This window comes from Elephas maximus, chromosome 3 (assembly GCF_024166365.1).
Source record: "Elephas maximus indicus isolate mEleMax1 chromosome 3, mEleMax1 primary haplotype, whole genome shotgun sequence".
NCBI lineage: Eukaryota > Metazoa > Chordata > Mammalia > Proboscidea > Elephantidae > Elephas > Elephas maximus.
The window spans coordinates 158,123,845-158,149,251 of record NC_064821.1 but is presented as its reverse complement, the minus strand read 5'-3'; the positions used below and the strand labels follow the sequence as shown (position 1 = coordinate 158,149,251).

Sequence of the window (25,407 nt, the reverse complement as noted above, 5' to 3'; positions counted from 1 at the left end):
ATTAAGGAAGGGGATTTGAAGGGCTTACACCATGGAGCATGTTCACTATATTATCAGCCAGTTTACCCTCTTTAGTGATGAAACTTTTGGGGGCAGGAGGGGGGAGGGGAGTAAGAGAAAGTAAGAATAGATACCTGGGTTGAAATCTTGCTCATTATAAAGTAAGTTCCTTGGCTTTTGTAGTCCTGGTGTAATATAAACTGTTAAATGTTAATAGTTATGTTTACAAAACTATGAAATGCACTACCTTTTTTTCTAGAAGGAAAAAAATGAGTCCCAGATGCTTTTTCCTGTTGGACTACTCAGGCACCTCTGGGTTGAGGCCCTCACCTTTGAACAGATGCCAGGTGCACCCCAAGTCTCAACATTTGTGTCACGCGTTCTGTTCCGATAAACAAGACCAACTGATAGTTGAGACAATACTTGTGTTTGTTTTTCCCAGCCTTTACTTCTTTCTCTAGGAAATGGCATTCCATTTGTTGATGAGGAGGTGGGCGGTCCCCTGACTTTTTATTGGAGCAAGATCATTTCTCCTTCTCCAAAGATGTGTGGCCCCAGTTAGAGGCCGGTGAACATCTGTCTCCTGTCAGGCAACCTTCCTGAGCCTCAGTTTCCATGTCTGTAAAATGGGGACACCAAGGCTTATTTCACAGAGTCATTTCCTCTAAAGCCTTAGTCACTCTTCAAGGCCCAGGTCAGATCTGCCCTCTTTTATGTGTTTTTTCTTTTCATATGTATCACTTCCTAGAGCCTTATGGTTGTTAGATTCAGTAAGAAGTGAATTCCCACTTAATTCTATTTTAATTGTTTCCTCTACGTGGGTTAATTTGATTGTCTCAGCTGGATTTTAAGCTCCACAAGGGAAAATTAATTTAATTTATTGACAGACTGTTATGTCCCAGGACCTCTGCTGAACAATCCTTCATTTAACAACTTTTTTTTTATGAGGTAGTTATTACTAGGCCCGATTTACAGATGAGGAAACCAAGGCTCAGAGATTAAGCAGCTTGCTGAAGGCAAGCAGTGAATCAGCAGCTTGGATTTTAACCTTCACATGTCTGAATCCACAGTTTTTTCCATTACTGACTGATGGGTGGGGTTCAAGTGCTCCCCTCCCCCACTGCCATTCTTCTCTTGCAGTCACAGCATGAAAGGGACACAAAAGACAGAGAGATGCAGGACTAGACTTTATTAAGACAAATTACACATACTTCCTTTTTCTTTCCTGAAAGTCTCTTGACGGTGAGTCAAGGAGTGATCTCATAGACTTTCTAATTCAAGAGCACACATTGCACAGAACAAACACATTTCTGAGGTGGAAGGAGAGTCTTACTGCTAGTAGTGCCAGGCAATAGATTAAAAAATGTGTCTGCCTCCAGGAACCTGAAACGACAAGTCATTCTTCCCTCCCTCCACCTTTCTATCCTCATCCTCCTCCCACCCACCAACAGCATCCAAATATCAGCAAAGAGGGACCAGAAGATGCGCAGGTGGAGCAGAGGCTGAGCCCCTTCTGAGCCTTCACTTTCCACTGTCCTGACCTCTCAGGACTATCAGTTTAGGCTGATGACACAGAGGTAGTGAGGCTCAGCCCCTCTGCCACGCAGCTGGAGGGGAGGACAGGAAGCCACTAGCTTCTCCAAGGATTTCTTTCCTAATTTTGGGAGCCCTCTCCCCTTCACCTACCCTTTCAGTGCGCACTCATGTGAGCGTAAGAACGCACGCGTGCACACATACACACCCACATGCACCCACACGCACGCATTTTTAAAAAGTAATCGTCTCTCTGTGAAACTCAGTATCCAATTCTGAGCATCCCTTTACCTCCATCCAAAATGGGAGATACCCATTTTGAAAGGACTGAATAGTAAAAGCTGGCCCAGCCCTGGGGAAGGGAGAGCTTTTTTGGAGCTCCCACTTGGCAGGCTCACTAGGGGCACCAGTGAGAACTAGGGATCTCCATGCCTTTAAGTAACGCCCTGCCAAGAGAACTGGAGATTCCCCTACTGCTTCCACACCCCTGCTAAACCCTCCGGGGAAAGAGACAGCTATCTGGAGGTCTCCATTAGCTATCATCACACCTCCTCTTCACTCTAAGTTGGCAGTTAACGAGGGAAATAAATAGGAAGGGAAAATAGTTTTCCAGTGTTTTCTCTCCTTTTTAATTTTCATCCTCATAGCTGAGTTATTTTCTCCTAAGGGGAATCTACCTCTGAGAAGCACAATGCCCTCTGTTTTAATAAGACCTGCAGAAATTCCACTGGCTTCAGTGGCTGGGGATCTGGTCAGGATCCCAGAGGAGGACGACGGCTTCTTGGGCATTCCTGTCCATAAAGTCTTTTGGGGAGCATTTGGTGAACAGCCAAAGGTGGAGGAATGGAAGGGATGGTTTCCATCATCGGGTTGGAGCCACATGATGTCAGCTGGTGGCAGGAATTCCAGTAGAGTCGGTGAGCAATGACTCCCTGGATGAGCTGGCACCCCTATGGACTGGGTATACATCCGGGCAGAAAGAAAGCTACAACATCACCAAGGTGGGACATTTACCAGAGGTACATACTAAAGGTACCTGTAAAGTTCAGGCTGCTCATCAAGTTCCAAAGACCCTTTTTTAAGACTGGGTAGAAGGAGGAACAGCAAGGGCAGCCAAAGGCCACCACAGTTATGGCCCAAGGAGACAATAGTTTCAAGAGCACATCTAATCCAAGTTCCTTGACTCACACTTGCTATTGGCTCAGAACTTTGGGCTGTTTCTTGGTGGAGTGAGGAGGCGGTGATTAGGGAAGTCCTAAGGACTTGGGAGGACCTATCTGGTAAATTGCTCATATGTAGAAATTTATTGTATCCCTCCAGCTATCCCTCCCAGGCCAGATTTTGCCAAGTTTCCCTTCCCTTCTTCTATCCTATTCATTTAGTAATCTGAAAAGGCCTCGATGAGTATCCTGGGTAGAGGATGAGGAAGTCACAGCAGCCTGGGTTGGTACCCATGTCTCTGACTTCACTCATGGAGCCTCGGTCATACCTCCTGAAATAACTGAGCAATGTCATTGCATCTTAGTTATCTAGTGCTGCTATAGCAGACATACTACAAGTGGATGGCTTTAACAAGCAGAAATTCATTTTCTCACAGTTTAGGAGGCTAGAAGTCCAAATCCAGGGTGCCAGCTCTAGGGGAAGGTTTTCTCTCTCCATCAGCTCTGGAGGAAAGTCCTTGTCTCTCCTCACCTTCTGTTTCTGGGCAATCTTCATGCAGCTTGGCATCTCTCTTCCCCCATCTCTGCCCTGCTCCTTGTTTAATCCCTTTTGTATCTTAAAAGAGATTGACTCAAGATACACCCTACACTATTCCTGCCTCATTAACTTAACAAAACCCATTCCCAAATGGGATTATAACCATAGGCATAGAGGTTGGGATTTAAAACACATATTTTTGGGGGATACAATTCAATACATAACATTCTGCCCTTTGACCCCCCAAAATTCATGTCCTTGCCACATGCAAAACATATTCACCACATCATATCATCTCAAAAGTCTTAAATCAACTCCAAGTTCAAAATCTCATCTTCTGAATCATCTAAATCAAATATGGGTAAGACTTTAGATTTATTCCATCCTGGGACAATATTCCTTTTCATCTGTGAACCTGCGAAATCTGGACTACAAGTTGTCTGTTTCCAAAGTACAATGGTAGAACAGGTACAAGGTAGACATTTCCATTACAAATGGGAGAAAGTGAAAGAGAAGAAGGGATAATGGACACTAAGCAAGTCCAAAACACAGCAGAACACATTATATTAGCTCTCAAGGCTTGAAAATAATCTTCTGTTCTCTGAGACCATCTGGGCAATGGCCCTGCCCTCCAGACTCTAGATGTTGATCACACTGTCTAGATTGTGGGTGGAGGCCCCTTAACCCTGGGCTTCAGCTCCACCTTCCAGATCCACTGGGATAGCAACTCTGCTCTCTTGGTTCTGGGTGGCCCCAGTCTCCTATTCCATCTGAGTGGTAACCCCACCCGCTCAGCATTGGCAGGCCCCATCCTCAGCTTTGGGTGGTGGTCCCGTCCCCCTGGCACACCTTAATGACAATCCCACACTCCAGAACCATGCTGGCAAAGACCCAACTCTTTGAAACCTAGGAGGCTGTGGCCCCACACTTTGAGATCCAGGAGACCATGACCCCACCCTTTGAAACCATGAATGCCCTACTTCCCGCACTCCTTCCAACAGTTCTGCTCCTCTCTGAGCTGCTCCAGGGATGGTCCTTTTCTTTCCTTGAAGGATAACAGATGTAGCTACTTTGGTCTTTTCCTGACTGTAAAATTCCAAGAGGCAGACAGTGTTCTTTCCTTTTGTTCATTCTCTGTCCCCTTCAGTCTAAGCTGATGGGTTTTTGGCTGTGGTAGTATGTTAGATCCAACTAGTGGTTTACAGGCTTAATCTCTTTAACAAGAGATTGTGTAGCCATGTCCTTGGTGAACAGTTGAGGAGGCTAGGAGTTCAAACTCAGGGAGCTGGCTATAGGGGAAGGGTTTCTCTCTGTTGACTCTGGAGGAAGGTCCTTGTTGCTTTGAGCTTCTGCTCCTGGGAGATCTTCATGTAGCTTGGCATCTCTCTTCTCCCATCTCTGCCCTGCTCGCTTCTTTAATCTCCTTTATATCTCAGAAGAGATTTACTCAAGATACATCTTACACTAATCCTGCCTCATTAACATAACAAACACAACCCATTTCCAAATGGGGTTAAAACCACAGGCATAGAGGTTAGAATTTAAAACACATATTTTTGGGGGACACAATTCAACCCATAACACATTGAGACGAGGGAACCAAGAGGAGCAGAGCAGTGAGGAGAATGAGAGAGCATGGGATCAGAAGGGACATATCTTTCCTCCCTGACCCTTCTTTGTTCCCACCTGGTCCTAGTTCCCCCACACTGGGGGGTCACACTGATAGATCATCTGACCTGGCCTTGCTGCTGGCCTTGCTGAGGCGGCGCTTGTCACTGTGGTAGCCATGGGGGAGGCGGTGACCTGGGGAGACTCCATTGGGCACCTCCGGCCTCTGGGCGTAACGGATGTTGATGAAACCCTCCCCCGGAATCTCCTCCTGGCCTCGCACTTGCTCAGTGGCCAAGTTATCTGTATTCTGCTGGGAGGCCATTTTGTTACTGAAGGGGTTGAAGAACTTCCCTTCAGGGCCATTCTCCAGGCACTGATTGAAGTCAGGTGGTGGTGTGCAGCTCTGGGCCATGCCCGTAGAGGGGACAGGAAGCTGGGACTCTGTCATACCATGCTGTGACTTGACAAATCGACGTCTGATCTTCTTCCAGCCCAGATGATAGAGTTCAGCCAAGCTGAGGAAGAGGGACAGTGCTGCCACAGCCAGCATAAAGACGATGAAGACATTCTTTTCTGTGGGCCGGGATACATAACAGTTGACTGGGTGGGGGCAGGGACTCCTGCGGCAGACATGCAGGGTGTCCAGGAAGATCCCGTAGAGGAGGTACTGGACCACAATGAAGGTCACCTCCATTGTTGTGCGGATCAGGATGCTGCACACATAGGTGTTGAGCAGAGCGCCCTGGAGGACAACCTTTCCATTCACTTCCTCCCAGCAGGATAGCTCTGTCTTCTCAGCCACTGGGTACTCATAAGAGCCAGAACCCCGGACCTCTTTAGCCCTCTCAGCCTCCCTTAACTTCCGCTTCTCCTGCATGCGCACCATGTGCATGGCGTGGCCCATGTACACCAGAGATGGAGTGGAGACAAAGATGATCTGCAGCACCCAGTAGCGAATGTGGGAGATGGGAAAGGCTTGGTCATAGCAGACATTCTCGCAGCCAGGCTGCAATGTATCACACTGGAAATCAGCCTGCTCATCCCCCCAGGAAGACTCAGCAGCTGTGCCCAGCACAAGCATGCGAAAGATGAAGAGGACAGTAAGCCAGACCTTGCCGATCACCGTGGAGTGCTTGTGTACTTCCTCCAGGAACTCTCCCAAGAAGCTCCAGTCACCCATCTCGGCTCAGCCAGAGGATGGACGTCAATGGTTCTGCAAACTGGGGAGAGAGAAAGTACAAGAGGGAGGTTTCTGCAAAGATCTCCAAGGTCTCATCAGGTTCTGGGACTTCACTGATCTATACCACTGTGTTCTTTAAGAAAGAGTTACTTATAACGCAAATGTACCCAAAAAGCTCTCTCTCTCTCTCTTTTCCAGAAAAAAAAAAGGCAAGAGAAGATTCAAGGTGGACATGTTAGTAAGATTAGATCACGGTTTTCATACCTTAATGGACCTAGAAATAGACTGAGGTGTGTGTTACAACATGAATTCTGTGCTCTTACCCCAGAAGATGGCACAGGCCTGGGCAATGCTTCGTTCTGTCTTACATAGGGTTGCCATGAGTCAGAGCCGATTGGATGGCAACTAGCAACAACAACAACAGTCCCCCCCCCCAGAGATTCTACTTCAGGAGGCCTGGGTAGGGCCCCAGGAATCTGGATTTGCAACAAGCAGTCCAGGTGCTTCTGATACAGGTAGTCCAAGGGCCACATGTAGCAAAATCCTCGAGTGGTGGAAAGTACACAAGATTGGAGACTGCAAATGTGACTCTGGGCATCTACCACACTGACTCTGTTTCCTCATCTGTAAAGTGGGGAGAGGAAAAGCTACCCCACAGAATTGTGAGGATTAAATGAGATAATATATGCGATATGCTGAAAATCATACACCACAAATGTTTCTGTATGTTCGAATGGCTCAGATAGAAAAGGAAATTTATCACTCCAAGGGGCAGAACCAGGTGGAAAGAGGAAGGCTTGAGGGTAGGGGGTGACAACTTTGACCTCCACGCCCCAGGAAGCACTCTATCAGAACCATCCAGCCTAGACCAGCTGTGTTGGGAGATGGTGAACAAATACATGCTTCAGTCACACCAGCAAAAAGTATCACAATCAGTGCTCAGGTTCCCCAGCTGACAAGTGGCAGGCAATGCTGATCCCCCATGCCTCAGTGCAGCGCAGCAACTCCATCCCTGTGGCTCAGTGTCTGTACAGCCTCTTCTCTCCAGCTTGGCCACCCTGATGCTAAGTGTCCTGTTTACAGAAGGTACTCACGCAGACCCGCTCACCCTCATGTCCAGAACAAATGCCCCAAACCTTTATGCCCCATACAAAATGGTCTCCAGCTGGCCTTTGCCTGCTTCTTCAGCCTCGTTTACTGCCCTTCCCCATTAATACTCTTGGTCCAGCCATGCCAACACCTGAAAGATTCCCCAATGCCCTCCTCCCAGCTGTCTATATGCCATCTCAACCCTAGCTGAGCAATATAACCCAGTCAAATGTAACCTTCAAAACATAACCCAGTCCTCACTTTCTTCAGCCCTCCCTACTCCCTCAGGCTGAGCCTCTACAGCTCATGGGGACTCTGGAGACACAGTGCTCACCCAGCACTTCCTACTTCGTGCTGTAATCCTCTGCTATCTGTGTTCTTCCATTAGGGGCTCCTGGAGGACAGGGCCTGTCTCTTTCCTCTATATCAGTATCTACCTGGCCCAGAGTAGGTGCTCAGTAAATCTTAGTTGAACGGATGAAGGAGTGGTGGGAGACACTGGCTATTAACAATTTCTCTGGGTGGTGCAAACAGTTTGCACTCAACTACTAACCTACGAGGTGGAAGTTTGAACACAGCCAGTGGCACAGTGGAAGAAAGGCCTGGCTATCTGCTTCTGTAAAGATTATAGCCAAGACCACCGTATGGAACAGTTCTACTCTGAAACACATGAGGTTGCCGTGAGTCAGAACTGACTCGATAGTAATGGTTTCGTTTGGTATTACTTGCTACTTCCCATTAAAAAAAAGGTGGAAAAGCCTGACAGCACTTTCTCAGTCTCCACTGCAGCTAGTTGTAGTTAATGAGGTAAGGGGAGAGATTAATACAGAGGGGATGGTCTGGACAGACTTTTCCATCCCCGGGTAATAGGAGAGGAGCCTCACTTGCAGTCCTCCCCACCCCCACTATTCCTGCCTGTGGACAGGGTTGTGTGAGCCAAGATGTCTGAAGCTGCTTTTAGAATCTCAGAAATGCCAACCAGTGCCCTGAGACCTCTGAATCAACTCTTGAACCTCCTCCCTCCAGAATTCTTACTTGGTGAACAATAAACGTCCTTATGGCTTAAACCTCTAGCTAACCCTAATGAACAGGATGACAAAAAAGATAGGAGAGAATGGAACCTAAAAATTCCCTTCCTAGAATCATAAAATTTCAGATTCAGATAGGTTCGTAGAGGTTGTCAAGTTCAAACTTTGACCTTCACATCTTTGCTGTCAACATGTCCCTGGTTCCTACTGGGACGTTATGGGGAAAGACAGAGCAGAGGTGCCACATTTCATAGTCCAGGCTTCTTTGGCTCGTGAGTTGATGCCTTGACAGAGACCAACCTCTTGGCCCTGTCTTCTCTCAGGTCCCAGCTCCCCAACCCTGAGAGTCACTAAGTCCCTGGGAATGGGGAGTCCATGAGTGTGATCAGGAAGGGCTTTATCTCTGCTCCTCTCCGTATCAAAGACCCATACAGGGTTGAGCCTGTCCTCTGATCTGTGATCAGACATCTGCCCCTTTTCCTCAGATGGTGAAGGGTCTCCTCATCCCCCACCCAGTCTCCAAATGTGGAAAGTTGCAGTGTGTTTGTTCAAAAGGAAAATGGCTGATTAGATAAGCATTTGAATGGTCTGTCATCTCTTCTGGGCTCATGTACAGTATTCAGCACCTTCAGGGTCAGCCACACACATGCAGTACCTGGGCTGTGGTGAGTGTTTGACAGAAAGAGGGAGGGTGAAAGGGGGAGGAGTACAAGGAGAGAGAAAGGAGAGGAGAGGAGGAACAGAAAGAGGGAAAAGACAGAGAAGAATTGGAAATGGAGAAAAAGAGACCATGTAATGTCAGTCTGTCAGCTTGTACTGTGGTGGCTTACATGTTTCTAATGATGCGGGAAGCTATGCCACCAGTATTCAAATACCAGCAGGGTCACCCACAGTGGACAGGTTTCAGCTGAGCTTCCAGGCTAAGGCAGACTAGGAAGAAAGACCTAGGATCTACTTCTGAAAATTAGGCAATGAAAACCCCAGTGGACCACGATAGAATTTTGTCTGATGTAGTGCTGGAAGATGAACCCTAGGTTGGAAAAAAAAAAGGCACTCCAAATACAGTGGCTACAGCAGTGGACTCAAGCATCATGCAGATGGTGCAGGACTGGTCAACATTTGTTCTATTGTCCATGGGGTCGCCATGAGTGGGAGCCAAGGACAGCTAACAACAATGGTTAAGAGAAGATGGGCTTGGGAGTTCAACCAGAGTTTGAATCTCCGTTTCTATTTGCCTGAGGTCAGCTAAATTCCTTAATCTGTGTCTCAGTTTCCTCTGCTGCAAAATGGGGATACTATTATTTAGCTCACAGAGGTTCATGAGGTGATGTATAAAAGGCACATAGCCCAGCGCTCAGCGCATAAGAACTGAATAAAAGATAGCCAATACTAGCAAGGAAACTGGTGGGGAAGAACGAGAGAGAGCAAAAAAACATAATGCAGAGAGTGGTGCACCACAAAGGAGAAAAGAGAAACCAGTGGAAAAGCAGAAGGAGAGGATATGAGAGGCCAACCAAAATGGAAATAAAAAGGAAAAGAGAAATAAGTGCCATGTTCTCCCAGGATGCTGGGCAAGTTTTCCAAACTCTCTTCAATCCCTAGAGATTTCTCCCTTCATCTTCTGACTCTGTCACTCATTTCTTGGAAGTATAAAAGTATACATTTATAAAAAATAAAAAGTATAAAAATCGTTCCAACCAAAGAATGCGGCTTTGGTTGGATCTACTAAGAGGCGTGCTATAGACCACCTCGCTTATGGCCCAAGGACTCCCACCTGGAAGAAGTACCTTGCACAGGTACAAGAAAGGAATATCTTGGAAAATCAAGACAGTATTAGGGAGGGTGCCTCACTGGGAGGCAACAACAGAAACCAGATACAGAGGAGGGGAGGGGATGGGGCAGACCCCCCTGGACCCAGGCAGCTGGAAACAGGGTGAAGGTCCTTTCATCTATGGCTCCCTGCCTAACACTCAGACAAGGTCACAGAAACTTAAAATTGCTCCCATGTACCAGCTGCTCTGTTTATAATGTGAAAGGTCCCTGGCTGAAGTCCCTTGGCCCCCTCAACCTCAGCCCAAGAAACTCGTAAGGTAGATACTGGGTGTATAGCATATAAAAGGCTTTGTAGATTAGTATCCATTTGTTGGCAGGAAGTGTGTTAGGAGGGGCAGAGGAAGCTGCCCCTGCCATGAATAAATTCTATCCAGTACAATGGTAATATAAATATCCTTCCCTACTTTAGTTATAATCTTCACCATCTCTCTGCTACTTACAAAGTGCAAGCCCTTTGCTTGCCGTTTGAGAGCCTCCACAGCACAGCCTCATGCTATATTTTTTCCCACTGTTCCCCTTCGCATACTCAATAACTAAGCTAAACAATTCCCTGTACACGTACACCCATCTCACAACTTCTTACCTCTTTACTCGGCTCCTCGTGTTCCCTCTGCCTAGAATGTCCTTCTTCCCTTTCATTCATTCATTTAATAATTACTCCAGTGGTTACCAGGTGCCAGGCACTGAAGAGGAAAAAAAAAAAATCTGCTGCTGTAGAGTCAATTCCGACTCATGGGAATCCAGGTGTTACAGAGTAGAACTGCTCCATAGGGTTTTCTTGACTGTGATCTTTACAGAAGAAGATCACCAGGCCTTTCTTTTGTGGCACCACTGGTACAGGATGCTCTGGGAACTAAATCTGGCTTCGGGGATCAGGAAGGGTCTCACTAGATCAGAGCCCTCCAAAGGGCCAGGCACAGGATAATTGTGTTTTACAGCCCTTTGCAACTGATAGACCTAAACAAAACCAAACGAGTTGCCTTCGAGTTGATTCCAACTCATGGCGACCCCATGTGTTTCAGAGTAGAATCATACTCTACAATTTTCAATGGCTGATATTTCAGAAGTAGATTGCCAGGACTTTCTTCCAAGGCACCTCTGGGTGGATTCAAATCTTCAACCTTCAGGTTAGTGACCTAGTGCTTAACCATTTGTGCCACTGAGGGACTCCCTTGCCACTGACACAAGTTCTGAATTCCCCAAGGCAAAGAGAGGTTGTTATTAGAATCTGGACGAGAACATTCCAGCTCTGAGGGTTCTTCACTCCAAGATCTTCAACATCATCTTTCAGTGTTTCATATCCTGGGACAAGACAAAAATTTGAGGGGTCACCAGAGACCTTCTCTGGTAACATGCAGCTTGGGTAAGAGGGAAAGGGCCAGACGAGCATGAATCATTTCATAGCATGTATCATGTGGCTAGAAATAAAATTCAGGTTTCTACAGTCCCAATTCAGTATTCTTTATGTTGGCATTATGGTCTCCCTAAGTGGCCAATGTTTTCAAAGAAAGCCATTTCAGAGCATAAGCTCACAGCCAGGACCTCTTCCTCTGACCCCACAGATCTAAGTAGAAATATGGAAGTCTTCTCAAATTAACCTCAGCCCTCTTTTATGACCCCTGGACTCTGAAGACTCCCTTCTATGTACCTATCGCTATTCTGGGTAATAAGAATAATATCTAAGAGGTACCAGGCCTAGCACGTATTAGGCACTCAATGATACCTATTGAATTAGCAAAATCAGGCATAATTCCTGCCCTCAAAGATTTAACAGCTTTTTCCCTCAAATAGATAGTAAACTTCTCAAAGACAAAAGCTGGGCTTCTCCTCTATGTTCTTATTGTATTAGTTTCTCAATAAATGCTGTCTAAATGACTGAAGCAAACGTTTGTTCTGGCAGTTGAACTGCAAGGTGGTCCTAAGAAGGTCCAAATCTTCATTTTTAAGTCAAGCAATAAAAATAAAACCTTACATTGTTCAAATGTGCTTCTCCTACATTCTCTTGTTGGCTCCATTAGAGTGGAATCATATTTGTTTTATTCAAGACTGAATGACCTCCAGGACGTACAGACGTTCGATTTTTATTGCTGAATGAATGAATTCTCATAACCACTTTGTGGGGCGGTTGTTATTGCCTCTGTTTGCAGCGGAGGAAACAGAGAAGCTCAGAGACTCGCCAAAGGAAACAAAAACAAGTAGGGGACAGAGCCAGGGCTTCAACCACATCTTCTGACCAAGTCTGGTGCACACCAGAAAGTTTCCCTCCATCTCCCTTTCTAGGGTGAAGCACAACGGTTCCTAGTCTCCCCATTAAAAAAACTAAAACCATTAGGAACTTCAAAATCACTTCCTAACTCTGGGGCAGTGAGTGATTTCAGACAGGACTCTGCCATTGAGTGAAAAGGCTGGTGGGGGGCGGGGTGCGGGGAGGCGGAGGTCAGCTTTTATATGACCCAGTGAATATTTGTGACACTCCCTTAATGTGGCCAGCACTGTGTGGGACGCTAAGGGGATTATGGAAAAGTATAATTCAGTTCAGTTTCACAAATATTTACTGAATGTTTTCCTATGCTAGCACTGTGCTAGAAGCTAGGGATCCAAACTGAAGGAGCTCACGCTAGGGATACAAACACAACCCAATGTGGTGAGTACCTACTAGGATAGAAGTGCAGCATGTTATGCAAATACACAAGAGAATACTGCCACCCCCAGCCTGGGGTGGGGCTGGGAAGAGACAGCTTCTCAGAGAAGGTGGTTGTTGAATAGAAGAGAGGTATATGCCATGTATGCAGGGGTGAAGCGTGGTTGGGGGCAATGGAGAAGAGATGAGGGAATTCCAGACAAAGGCAAGAGCATGAACAAATTCATGGAGTTGAGAGCCTGCATGGATTTAGAGGACAAGGAACAGGGCAGGGAGGCAGCATCTGCAGAATAGGCAGGGGCAGATTAGGGAGGGCCTTGGAGGTCATGCCAAGGAGAGCGGAGAAATGTTCAACCTGTGTGGTAGACTATACTCACATGCATGTAGTAACCTGACACAAACCCTGATCCTCTTGTTGACTCCATGAGGGTAGAACCATGTTTATTTTCTTCAAGACAATAGGATACTAGGCATTCAATTTTCATTGCTGAATGAATGAATCCTCATAACCACTTTGTGGGGTGGTCGTCACTGCCTCTGTTTTGCAGACCCTGATCTGACACAAACCATCAAAAGGCATAGGGGATATAAAGCCCTGGAAAATTAGTAATTGCCCTACTTGTAGCAATCTGTTAGCAATGGCTGCAGCATAAACTAAGCCAACTGCAGGTCACAGGTGCCTCCGAGTATATTTGCTGTAACTGCGCACTTAGCTTTCCTGCTCAAGAAGGCATATTGCAAAGGAGCAAGGAGCTACCTTAAGGAGGCCCAGAAAATTCTCTTCCTCCTATTGATTTGAGTTCTCCCCTAAGTAGACACACATAGCTATTGTTGTTAATTGCCATGGAGTCAATGCCAACTCATAGTGACCCCATGTGTGCAGTGCAGAGCTGTGCTCCATGGAGTTTTCAAGGCTGTGATCTTTTAGAAGCAGATCATCAGGCATGACTCCCAAAGCACCTCTGGGTGGGTTTGAACTGCCAACCTTTTGGTCAGCAGTCAAGTGTTTAACCATTTGTGCCACCCAGGGGCTCCTTAAAGCCACACATAGCAGTCCTTTCAATAAAATATCTGACAACATTTTCTGCATCCCCCTGTGTCAGTAGCTGGGCCTTGAGCTGAAATGTAAAGCCTTTGGGGTCTCACATGCATACTAAGAATTATTTGTTCTACTTGCCACATATTGCCTCTGCAACTTGACCCTGAGCTCCTTGAAGACAAGTTCATCATTGCCTTCTCCTCTGTGCTCAGTAGTGTGCCTTGCACATGGTAGGTTATTAGTGCACTTTTTAGAAACAACAACAATGAATGAATGATAGCATTTGGGTTACTCAAAACACCTAATGCCAAGTTGATCAAGGCAGGTCCTTTCCAGTTGCTGAGAGAATGGTCCAGATTGCCCAGGGATGGTAAACAACACTCGAGGCAGCATGTCAGCAGAGGAGCACTCTGGGAAGCTGGCCTGGAGCACCTGTCCAATGACTACGGTGACCAGAACACCAGGGAGACAGAAGCCACCAAGCCTTCCTCCTACCTGAGATGGCTCTCCACTTGACTGAATAGGACTGGATGTGTCTAGAGCAGAGACTCCATCGCCATGGACTATTCCCTTGTGGCCTCCTCCCCATAGTCACTGGGGTGTTCATCCAAGTTTGCCAAAATTAGATTATAAGACCACTCCACAGAGTCGAAGTCTAATTCCGGGCAATGACGCATGTTCTGGATAGTATCTGGTTCTCAATAAAGGTTGTTAGTCATAGTAATAATAACAACCCCCTAGGTCCATGCTGTAATTCTGCTCCTCATACCGTGGAATGTGGCACAGGGCAGAGCTGACTTGCTTTCCGATTAAGAGAATTCTGTTTTAAAAAGAATCCAAAGAGCCTTCCTTAAAGAAGGCCATAGACACAGAGTCATGCCAGTTCAACGCAGAAGAGTGTTTAGTGAGTTTCTACACTATGCCAAACATCAAAAATGGCTTTAAAAATAAAGTGCCTACCATAACCATCATCTCAGAACTCTGGTATGTTTTTCATTTGTGCATATTTTTCTGATTTCCTTCACCCCCAATAGTTTCTCTCTAAAATAGTGGGGAGAACTATGCGAGAAAGTGATCTTGATCCTCAGCCACCTTCAGCAATTTTACAATCCTTTGAGATTCTCAGCTCCAGTTTTTAATATACCCAGGGTTACACAAAACCAGAATTTGAATGTAAGTGATTATCATCGTCATCATAACAAAATAAACTAACACTTACTGAGATCATTCTATGTGCTAGAGACTCTGCAAGTTGCTTTACATATATTTCCTCATCTGGTTCTCACAACGACCTAGCCTGAGGAATTAGGGACTACTGTTGTTGTTAGCTGCCGCTGAGTCAACTCCGACGCATGGCGACCCCATGACAAAACATTGCACGAGCTTGCACCATCTTCACCATCTTCAAGTCCATTGGTAGTACCGTCACTGTGTATTCTGAGCCCTAGGGGGCTCATCTTCCAGCACTTTATCAGACAAAATTCTATTGTGATCCATACAGCTTTCACTGGCTAATTTTCAGAAGTAGGTCACCAGGCCTTTCTTCCTAGCCTGTCTTAGTATGGAAGCTCAGCTGAAAAGTGTCAACCATGGGTGACCCTGCTAGTATTTGAAATACTAGTGGCATAGCTTCCAGTGTCATCAGCAACATGAAAGCCACCACAGTACAACAAACTGACAGATGGGTGGTGGAGGGACTATTATTGTTGTTACGAGTGATCAAAATGATTTTCGACTGATAGCGACCCCATATGACAGAGTAGAACTGCCCCATTGGGTTTACTAGGCTGCAATCTTTATGGAAGCAGATTATCAGGTCTTTCTCCTGGGAAGCCGCTAGTGGATTCGAACTGCCAACTTTTTGGTTAGCAGTCGAGCACTTAATTGTTGCACCACCTGGGCTCCTTGGAGGTATTACTGTTCTTTTTTCACAGGGCTCAGAAAATATACCTTGAGGAGAATGAAGAAAACCAAAGACACAAAAGAAAGAATAGTCCAAAGAACTAATGGACCACAACTACCACAACCTCTACAGACTGAGTCTGGCACAACTAGATGGTGCCTTGCTACCACCACTAACTGCCCTGACAGGAATCACAATGTAGGGTACTGGACAGAGCTGGAGAAAAATGTAGAACAAAATTCTAACTCACAAAAAATACTAGACTTACTGGCCTGACAGAGACTAGAGAAACCCCAAAAGTATGGCCCCTGGACACCCTTTTAGCTCAGTAATGAAGTCACTCCTGAGGTTCACCCTTCAGCCAAAGATTAGACAGACCCATAAAACAAAATGAGACTAAAGGGGCACACCAGTCCAGGGGCAAGGACTAGAAGGCAGGCGAGGACAGGAAAGTGGTAATAGGGAAATCAAGGTCAAGAAGGGAAAGTGTTGACATGTCATGGGGTCGGTAACCAACGTCATAAAACAATATATGCGCTAATTGTCTAATTAGAAGCCAGTTTGCTGCATAAACCTTCATCTAAAGTACGATAATAAAAAAGTAAAATTAAAAAAATAAAATGTACCTTGAGGAAAATCACACAGTTAGTAAGTGGTAGATTTGGATCCAAACACAGTTCTTGTCTGACTGCAATACTTCTGCCTTAACAGGTCTGTCTAAATCACCTAACATTTCCTTTCTTTGGCAAATCCTTACCATGTGTTACCAAAGGCCAGCTATTTCATATGTAAGATGTCTGTGAAATAACTGCTAGGGTAGAGAGTTGATTTGTAAGTGGTTAGAGGTGATTTTTACATTTAGGATTTCTATTCTTTTCCTGATTTAGTTCAGCCCTAGGGGAAAGAACCAGGCACATAATACAGCTAGAGTTATTGAGTTGGGCAGTATGGGCAACTCCTTCAAAATTAGAAGTCTAGTGGGCAAGGAGGAGTCCCTGTGTGGTATAAATGGTTAAATGCCAGTTCAATACCACCCAAAGGGCCTCGAAAGTAAAGCCTTGTGATCTGCTTCTGAAAGGTCACAGCCTTGAAAACCCCGTGGGGCAGCTCTACTCTGCACACACAGGGTTGCCATGAGTTGCCACAATTCCTCGGCAACTAACAACAAGGAGGGAGGGCCTGCAAAAAAGAACCCTCGTCACTATAAAGGGGGGATAAAGGGGAAAGGGTAATAAGCTGAGAAGGAAAGAAAGAGACAGATGGGTGAGATATGGTTTTCCTCCTACTCCAGCCAATGGCAGATAATTAACTTCTCTTTAAATTTAATTATCTTGTTCTGGCAAGGACAGAGAGGTTCACTCAGAGACACCCTGCTGGCAGACAGTTGTTTCAAAGCCAAAGAGGTGGAGGGAAGCAGGCCAAGTGGACAGAGGGAATTCTGCTAGGATAAATACTTTTCTTCTTCAGATGTTGCAGGAAGCAGTATTTACAAGATGCGGATGGGAAGAAGAGGCAAATGGAGATACTCAACCAAAATGAAATGATGTAAGGTCCTTATTAATGATTCCAAGGGGGTTGATTAGTACTAATGCAGTTATTAATGAAAGTTATATTCATGATAATGGTCCACATTTATTTATTGTTTACACCATCTTGTCATAGGCAAACAGTGCAATAGGACTGAAAGGAACCTAGAAATCAATCAACCTCAACCCCTTATTTTTATCTAAGATTAAAAGTAGGATCCAGGAAAGTTAAGTAATAGTAACAACAGATACTGCTAAGTTGAACATTTTGCACATGTAAAAATTGTACAACTGTACTTTCTAATGGTTACATTAACCCTGCTAGGGAAGTAGTATGATCCCATTTGACAGATAAGAAAACTGAGGCTGAGAGGTTAACTTGTACAAAGTCACACAACTGGTAAACAATGAAAAAGGGACTTGAACTTGATCTGCCTGACACCAAAGCTCATGCTCTCTCTGTGCCTCTGAAAAGGGAAAGAAAAAGAAACCTTGGGTCTCACAGCTGGTAACAAAGCTGTGCCCTGAGCTCCAGTCTCTTAACTCCCTAAGGAGGGTTTTTCCCACTTTACCTCGTCCCATAAGAGGCCCAGGGCCTTTCCTTTTAGCCTCTAACGTATTGGCTGGCATCTCTTGCATATGCTGTTCTTAGAATCAGTGATTACATTGGGGCCGTCTGCCCAAAGTGGTCAGGATTCCCAGACTCTTCAGCATCTGCCACCATTTGGCTAGAATTCATATATAGAAAGTTATTTCCTTTTTTAGCCAGTAAGTGCTCTTGGCTGCAGCAGTGTCTACTGCCAGTTTCTCAGCTGGCCAAACAGCAGGCTCTGGTGCTCCATTGATGTCAAATCATAACAAGAGCAATGAAAACAGAAATAATTAGGTTGTGAGGCTCAGGGTTTCTAAGGAATGGTGGGATTAGAATCCTGCCTCCATCACGCTCCGGTTGTGTGACCTTAGGTAAGTCACTTAACCTCTCAGCTTTTTCCTCACCTAAAAAATGGGAAGTTGAATCACGATTAAAGAATATGTGAATTCAAGGCTGGGAGGGAGGGAGAAAGGGGAAATTACTGCTTATGGAGCACTGAGTATCTGTTTATGGTGATAGAAAATTGGTGTTAATTAAGGGTAATGGTTACACAGAAGATTGGCGCACCACGTTTTAGCAAATATTGTGCCCATGTAAATAACGTGCCTACACATATTCAATGGGTTTTACACATATGATGCACATGGCACGCCTAGGAAAATAATATGCCAGGGTGTTGCATGCATAATGTATTAAAAAATATAATGTGTGCATTATTTGTGTGAAGTATGGTAATTAATGTCACTAAGTTGTACACCTGTAAAAAGTTGAGTTGGCAAATGTGTGTGATACATATTTTTACCAACAACAACAACAAAAAAAAATAGCTGCCAAGGCTGCTAATGTACAACCAAACACCTCGTGGGATTTTGTTTCTTGGTTTGGATGTTTAGGGTCATGGTTTCATGGGACACCCCAGTTAATTTGCATAATACCATTGTTGGTATTTCTGTTGTACCTCCTAGTTCATTGCATAGTTCCTGGGGTCTTTAAAAGCTTGCAAGTGACCATCTAAGGTACAGCAATTGGTCTCTATTTGCCTGGAGCAACAGAGAAAGAAGGGTCAGGAATAGGAGGAAATGGAATGTGTCGCTAATTGCCTCCATGAACAACTACCTCCATTTCATGAGACCAGAAGAACTGGATGCTGCCTGGCTACCATTACTGAATGTTTTGATCAAAGAGTCTATAGAAGAATCTTGATCAAAAAAGGGAAAATGTGAAACAGAATTTCAAATTCTCATGGAATCCAGACTTTATGGAGCCATTGAGGCTGGACGAATCCCTGAAACTATTGCCTTGCATAATATTTAAACCTAAAACCAAAAATATCACCTTGAAATTTTCTTTAAATCAAAAACCAGTTTAGCCTAATTAGTAAAGAACACCTGCCTTGAGCATTGTGCTCTTTTAAAGAACTATCTATATGGGATCCAAATGACAACAGCAACTTGAAAGGTTAGATAGGAAGCTTAGGTGGCAGTGAGTTTATGTTAATGAGGGAGGAACAATTCAGAAAAGGAGGATAAGAATGGTTGCCCAACTTGAAGAACGTAGTCAATGTCACTGAATTGTACATGTAAAAGCAGTTGAATTGGTGTATTTTTGCTGTGTGTATTTTCAACAACAGTAAAAAATAACAACAGAAAAAAAAAAATATGTGGATATGTGCAAGTACCGAGAAAATTATTTGGCACATAGTAGCACTCGGATATGTTAGTTCCTCCCTTTCTTTTTCTGATATTTCCAGTAAAAACGTCTCTCAAATATGATCCAATTAACCCAACTTAAGGCAGAAGCTGGTAGTGCAGCAGCCTGGTTAAACAGGACAGTAAGGATCGCCATGTGGTGCTGGGGGTAGAGGTGACTATTAGAGATGGGGGAAACACAGGTAATGGGAAGGATATCAATTTAGCTCTAAATTAGCTATTTCACTAGACACCAAGATCCTCTGGAGAAGGAGTAGAGAAGGGAAGTACAGAGCCCCACTTGGGCAGGGTCCCTCTCATCCCTGTGGCTTGTGGTATCTGCCTCCTAATCTTTCTTTAACTCAAGCTTTTGGGCCTGGAGACAGGCTCCATATGAATCCATATTATAAAATGCATGCTCCATGTGGCTCCTCCCTTCCGAGGAGCTGTAGCACTTTTGAACTCTGATTACCACTCCAAAGGCACAATCCACAAGATGAGTTTTGAAGCAGGCATGGCTCTTCATGGAAGAGGAATAGGGGGTTGTCTACTTGGTGATCCGAGGGAAAGCGACGTCCTGACCCCCTGAGCCACATCCGCCGTCGCCTGAATTCTGTATCATGAAGTTGCCAAGATGGATTAAGAGTCTAGAAGTTCTCTGTGAAAATGCAATGCTGTCATTTCATAAGAAATGTTTTTTTCTGGTTCCAGCTGTTTCTTTATGATGCTAGACAAGACATTACTCCTCCCTCTGCCTTGGTTCCTTCATGTGTAAAACAAAAGGGTTAAGATAGATGGTTGCCAAGGTCCTTCCAGAAGTAAGTTAAAAGATCTAGGGGGTTTGTAACTTGCCCAGTTGTGATTGTATGGAAGGTAGTGACAAAGCTAAGAAACAAATCCACATTTTCTGAATCTCAGTTTAGAGGTCACCAAACTGTAGCATAGTCCCAGAAAAAAATTCCATGATCGTAACGATCATGCAGTTACCTTCTCAGAATTATATGTCATGGTGAGCTTTCACTGTAGAAAGAATTTTGTATGAAATGAGATGCATCGAAGAGCCCTGGGCTGAGGACCAGGTGATCTGGATTCTACCCTATTGTTCTATTCATTGAGCACTTCCTTTGTGATAGCCATCTTAAATACATCACTTTATTTGAGCCTCATAAAGCCCTACAAGGTAAGTATTTATTAACCCCTTTTGGCAGATGAAGGAACTAAAGATCAAAAACATTAGGTAATCTGCCCAAGGTCACACAGCTGAAATTCCAACCCAAATTTGGCTCCAAATGTACAAGCTCTTTCTTCTGCCCTACCCCTGAACTGGAGCCCTAGTGGCACAGTGTTTAAGAACTCAGCTGCTAACTAAAATGTCGGTAGTCCGAATCTACCAGCTGCTCCTTGGAAACCCTATGGGGTAGTTCCACTCTGTCTTATAGGGTCCCTGTGAGTCGGAATCAATTTGGTGGCAACAGGTTTGGGTTTTGGACCCCTGAATTAAGTAAACTCTAAAGTCTATTGCTATTTCAATGTTATGATGCTCTATTATGATTCTGTGATTCTGAGATGTCTCTGCTTCCTTACAAAGGTGGGTGGACTACTGAATGCTAGATTTTTCTTGCCCATTATTTGCTATTGTGTCAGAAGAAATTGATTCACAACGTGACATCAAGCTGTCATTCAGCAGGCACCAGCAGCTTTTGACAATTGAAAGGAAGTCACTTCTTTTCTCTGAGCCCTGAGGCTTTCTGGAAAAATGAGCATCTCTCCCTTTGGCCAGCTCAACCCTTAAGCCCAGGTTAGGGGCTATGGCAGCCAGTCCACACAGAGAGCTGCTAAGATCCCTGGTGGGCAAAGCCTTCCCTAGGACAGTGGGCAGAGCCTGGGCCTTTGGTCTCCCTGGCCCTGAGGACTGCAGGACTTCTATTTCCTGTCCTGACTGACCCACCCAGAGAGGCTTCCAGCCCTGTTTCAACTGACTGAGCCTAGGGGTGGGGGTCAGCCAGTATCCAAGAGGCCAGGCTTCAGGGTGGCAGCCCTGCTGGCTGCTAGAGCCCAGGATCCTCCCCTGCTTATGCCTCCCACCAGCTGCTGGGATGAGGATCCATGTATCACCCGCCTCTGCTGGGGCTTCCCTGCAGCTTGCAGAGCCTAGGCATTCTAATCCTGCCTCTGGAGACCAGGATTTAAGGAAATCAAAGAAGCCGCTGGGAGTCTGGGTGGCATAAGCAGTTTGTGATTGGCTGCTAACCTAAACATTGGTGGTTGGAACCCACCCAGTGGCTCTGTAGAAGAAAGCCCTGGAGAAGTGTTTCTATAAAAGTGTGACAATCAAGAAAACCCTATGGAACAGTTCTACTCTGTAACACATGGGGCCACCATGAGTCAGAATCAGCTCGAGGGCAATGGGTTTTCTTCCAGACACACCTCTCCTATGGGGAGAAGGCTTCCACTCTCTGTCTTCAGTCTTCTGTAGAAGGATTAACCAGCCTAAGACACCCTTCTCCTTCAGGGCTGAGGGGCCTCTGTTGTGACCAAACTCCTGAGGGAGCGTTCAAGGGATGAAAAGAAGCCAACCTTCTCCCTCAGGCCTCTCAGACCTTTTGTTCTAATCCCAGCTCAGCTCTGGCTGGTGGTGCTGGCATAGGCATGGGGTACAAAGTCCCACTCCAGCAGAGAGAGGAGCAGGACAGCAGGTGGGACCAGGTGGCACCCTAGGGGACATGAGAGAGTTCTATTATTTTCCACCCCACCTAAACTCATAAAGGGCTTTATTCCTCTTTGGTTTTATGTTTATGTGAACCTCACCCAAAGATCAGAGAACTGGGCACATGGTAGTTTTGTGTCTGAGAAAGCACACTGGCTGAGAGACCATATCCCGGAAGATTCTAGCTCTGTCCCTAACGAGCAGTGACATTGAATAAATCACCTCTCCTCTCTGAAACTATTTCTGCCCTTATAAATAAGGGGTGGACCGACTGGTCCTCAAGTCTCTTCCAACCCTGAGAGTCCATAGTTTTAAGTGTTTATTGCTCCAGGAAGGCAGGGGTTTGAAATGCCAGTTTCATTTGAAAACTGCACCCATATTTAGCATTCAGCTCTGGGCTCTTGAGTCTCAGACATTCTAGAGTCAAGAGTGGCCAAGGTGAAAAATGACAGTGCTGATCATTAGGTCATGGAGTTCAGAGCACTCAACCCCCACCCTCACCACGATGCGGGACCCGAGATGACGAGAAGCAGGTGGACAGGTGGGGGTCACTGCCAGAAAATAAGATTGTAGAGATGCTCAAATGGAAGGAGCATGGAGCCTTGGGGAAAGACGGAGGCCAGGAACATGTAGCCAAGGACGGCGTTAGAAGAGCCGTATGTGCAAGCCAGCGGAGCGGGATGTTCTCCCATCTGAGTCTGCCCTGACTCCAGGTGTCATCAACAAGTCACTTTCCTTTTCTAGACCTCATTCTCTGTATTCGTCACTGGATGAGGCTGACTGACGATCTAAGAGACCTTTTCCAGTTTCAGTGTCCTAGGGCTTTAGGTCAGTACATTTTGGGGGTGGGAGGAAGAACAGGAGCTAGGCAGCTAAGAGACAAGAACAATGACCAGTTTCAGGAACCCACTGATAATGTCTCTAGGATTCTCTAGGATTCCAAGGCAGAGTGGTAAAGCAGGTCAGCACGATTCTGCGGCTGCCATGGCGCTATGAACTTCTCGTGTCTGGGTGAGGGGATGCCTCCAGGGTTCTCTGCCATGCATGCTGTGGTCATGGGGACTCCTTGCTGGCAGCTGCCAGGGCAGCAGTCTCCAAACAGCTCTGCCACCCTGGGGAGCCAGGAAGGAAAGTGGAAAGTTCAGAGGTGTCCCTAGAGAACAGTGAATCAGGGACTGGGCTGGCCCACGACTCTGGGTAATGGGTGGGGAGATGGAGGCTGCTTAGCCTGCTGACACAAAAGTTGGGCTCTAAGTATCAGGTGCTGTCCCCAGGCATGAACCCACATCCTCAGGCAGACAGGTGTGCCCCACCTCCACACACAGGCCTTGCCTCCTCTCTGGTCAGTTTCTCTGGATTTCTCCCAGGTTTCCTGACTCACAGTCCAGGGCTCTCCACATGGCCCTTCCTTCTCTCAGGCCAGTCAGACACCTGGAAAGCCAGAGACTGATTCAGGAAACAGCCACCCCAGGGATGTGCAGGACAATGAGAACTAGGAATTCATCTCTTATTAAGGATACTGGGAGAGGGAATAAAGGAAAAACTGAACAAAGGCATAGTAAGTATGTCACAACCTGAGGTCAAGCTTTCCTTTTTTTTTTTTTTTCAGTTTCTGCACTGAATGTTGCAAATAGCTTGTACTCCACTACTAGCCTAAAGGAGCCCTGGTGGCACAGTGGTTAAAAGCCTGGCTGCTAACTGAAAAGTTGGCAGTTCAAATTCACCAGCCACTCCCTGGAAACCCTATGGGGCAGTTCTACTCTGTCCTTTAGGGTAGCTATTAGTCAGAATCCACTTGACAGCAGTGGGTTTGGTCTTTTTTTTTTTTTGGTTACTGGCATAGAACAGAGTAGAACTGCCCCATAGGGTTTCCAAGGAGCACCTGATGGATTTGAACTGCTGACCTTGTGGTTAGCAGCCGTAGCACTTACCCACTACGCCACCAGGGTTTCCTTTACTAGCCTAAGGATTCAGTTTGAGCTCGCCCAGTGGTACCGTGGAAGAAAGGCCTGTCGATCTGCTTCCATAAAAGATTACAGCAAAGAAAATCCTGTGGAACAGTTCTACTCTGTCACATAGGGTCACCATGAGTTGGAATCAACTTGATGGCAACAGGCTTGAATTTTTTTTTTGTTTTGTTTTGTTTTGTTTTGCATTGCTGAGTAGAACCAGAGGGACCATTCTACTTCAACCTCCTCATTTCATAGATAAGGAAACTGAGGCCCAGAGGGGTGAAGTGCCTAGTCTAGGGTCACACAGCCACTCAGTGGACCAGAACCCAGGTTTTCTGGCCCCTGGGTCTGGGTTCTTTTGCCACTGGCTCAGTAAAGAGGTTAGGGAGTAGCAGAAACCCCTGTGCTCTAAGGTTGGTCATCTGCCTCCCTCTGCTCTCAAGTGGGAAGGACATTTCAGTGGGCACCTCTCCCCACTTCCCCTCCTGGGTCTCACCAGCCCCTTTCCTCTGACAGCAAGTGGCAGGCTGGAGTTCTCACGAGCGCCTGTGGCACGGGGACATGATACTCTGCAGGAAACTAAGTAGGGAATATTTTTAAACCATCCAACATGCCTTAGGGGGGAAAAAAATCAAAACACTCCCCTAGATTCTTCGGAAAGCATTTCAAAAAAGATTCCATGCCCAGAGGAAGCATCATAAAACAGTATTAGTTTTCGTTTTTAAAGGGCCAATTCCACCTTAACAGAAATGCTTGAAAAGGGACCTGCTTCTAAGATGCCTTCGGGGCATTACAATTCCCTGAGAAGGAGACGGTCACCCCAAGGCCTTCCACCCACATTTTCTGTAGCTCTTTGTAAATCAATAGCTTATCTGCCACTTCTCTAAATCTTCCTCCCTAGTATATCCAAACCTCAGTCTCACGGGAGAGTAGTAAGAAGGGAAGGGGATCAACTCACAGGTACAGAGAAAGAGCCTTGTTTCATCTAACCTGGAATTTGAATTTCTCACTCTTCTGGCCACTTCCCAATGATGCGTCATTTTCTCTGTTAAAATTTAAGTCTGCCCTTACCTGGTTCTGCTCCTCCTCCCAGAGATTCGTGGTGACTTCCTTCACTCTCCGCCTCTTCTCTGACTGCCCACTCTCCTTGTGCCTTCAGTTGTTCCTCTTCCACCCTCTTTTTAACCCGGTGTCTGTCGCCCTCCCTCCTCCCACTTCTTCCTACTCTTTCTCTCTCCACCCCTTTCCCTGTCTGGATCTCTCCCTCCCCTCTTTCTTTTGCCGGCCCGCAATCTTTGCTCCTCAAAAAGTTTTCTTCCCTTTACCTCAGAGCAGCCTCTCCTCACCACATTCTCCCACAAGGAGGCAGAGCCATCCTATTCCCTTC

The 25,407-nt window shown here is 45.9% G+C and overlaps 1 protein-coding gene across 2 annotated transcripts; it reads right to left on the bottom strand.

The window, feature by feature from the left end:
• Nucleotides 1–829: 829 nt before the first annotated feature.
• GJA5 (gap junction protein alpha 5) lies at nt 830–25,407 on the bottom strand. Of its 2 annotated transcripts, XM_049879893.1 has the most exons (3): nt 25,092–25,407; nt 10,556–10,655; nt 830–6,062 (listed from the first exon to the last, which is right to left on the bottom strand). In XM_049879893.1, exon 3 carries the CDS (start codon nt 6,020–6,022, stop codon nt 4,946–4,948), a length of 1,077 nt encoding a protein of 358 aa, XP_049735850.1. In that variant the 5' UTR covers nt 6,023–6,062; nt 10,556–10,655; nt 25,092–25,407; the 3' UTR covers nt 830–4,945. The 2 variants fall into 2 exon arrangements, with proteins under 2 accessions (XP_049735850.1, XP_049735851.1); XM_049879894.1 differs by lacking the exon at nt 10,556–10,655.

What these genes read in the sequence shown, in the direction of transcription:
- GJA5 (XM_049879893.1), bottom strand. Translation starts at nt 6,022, where the DNA reads ATGGGTGACTGGAGCTTCTTGGGAGAGTTCCTGGAGGAAGTACACAAG.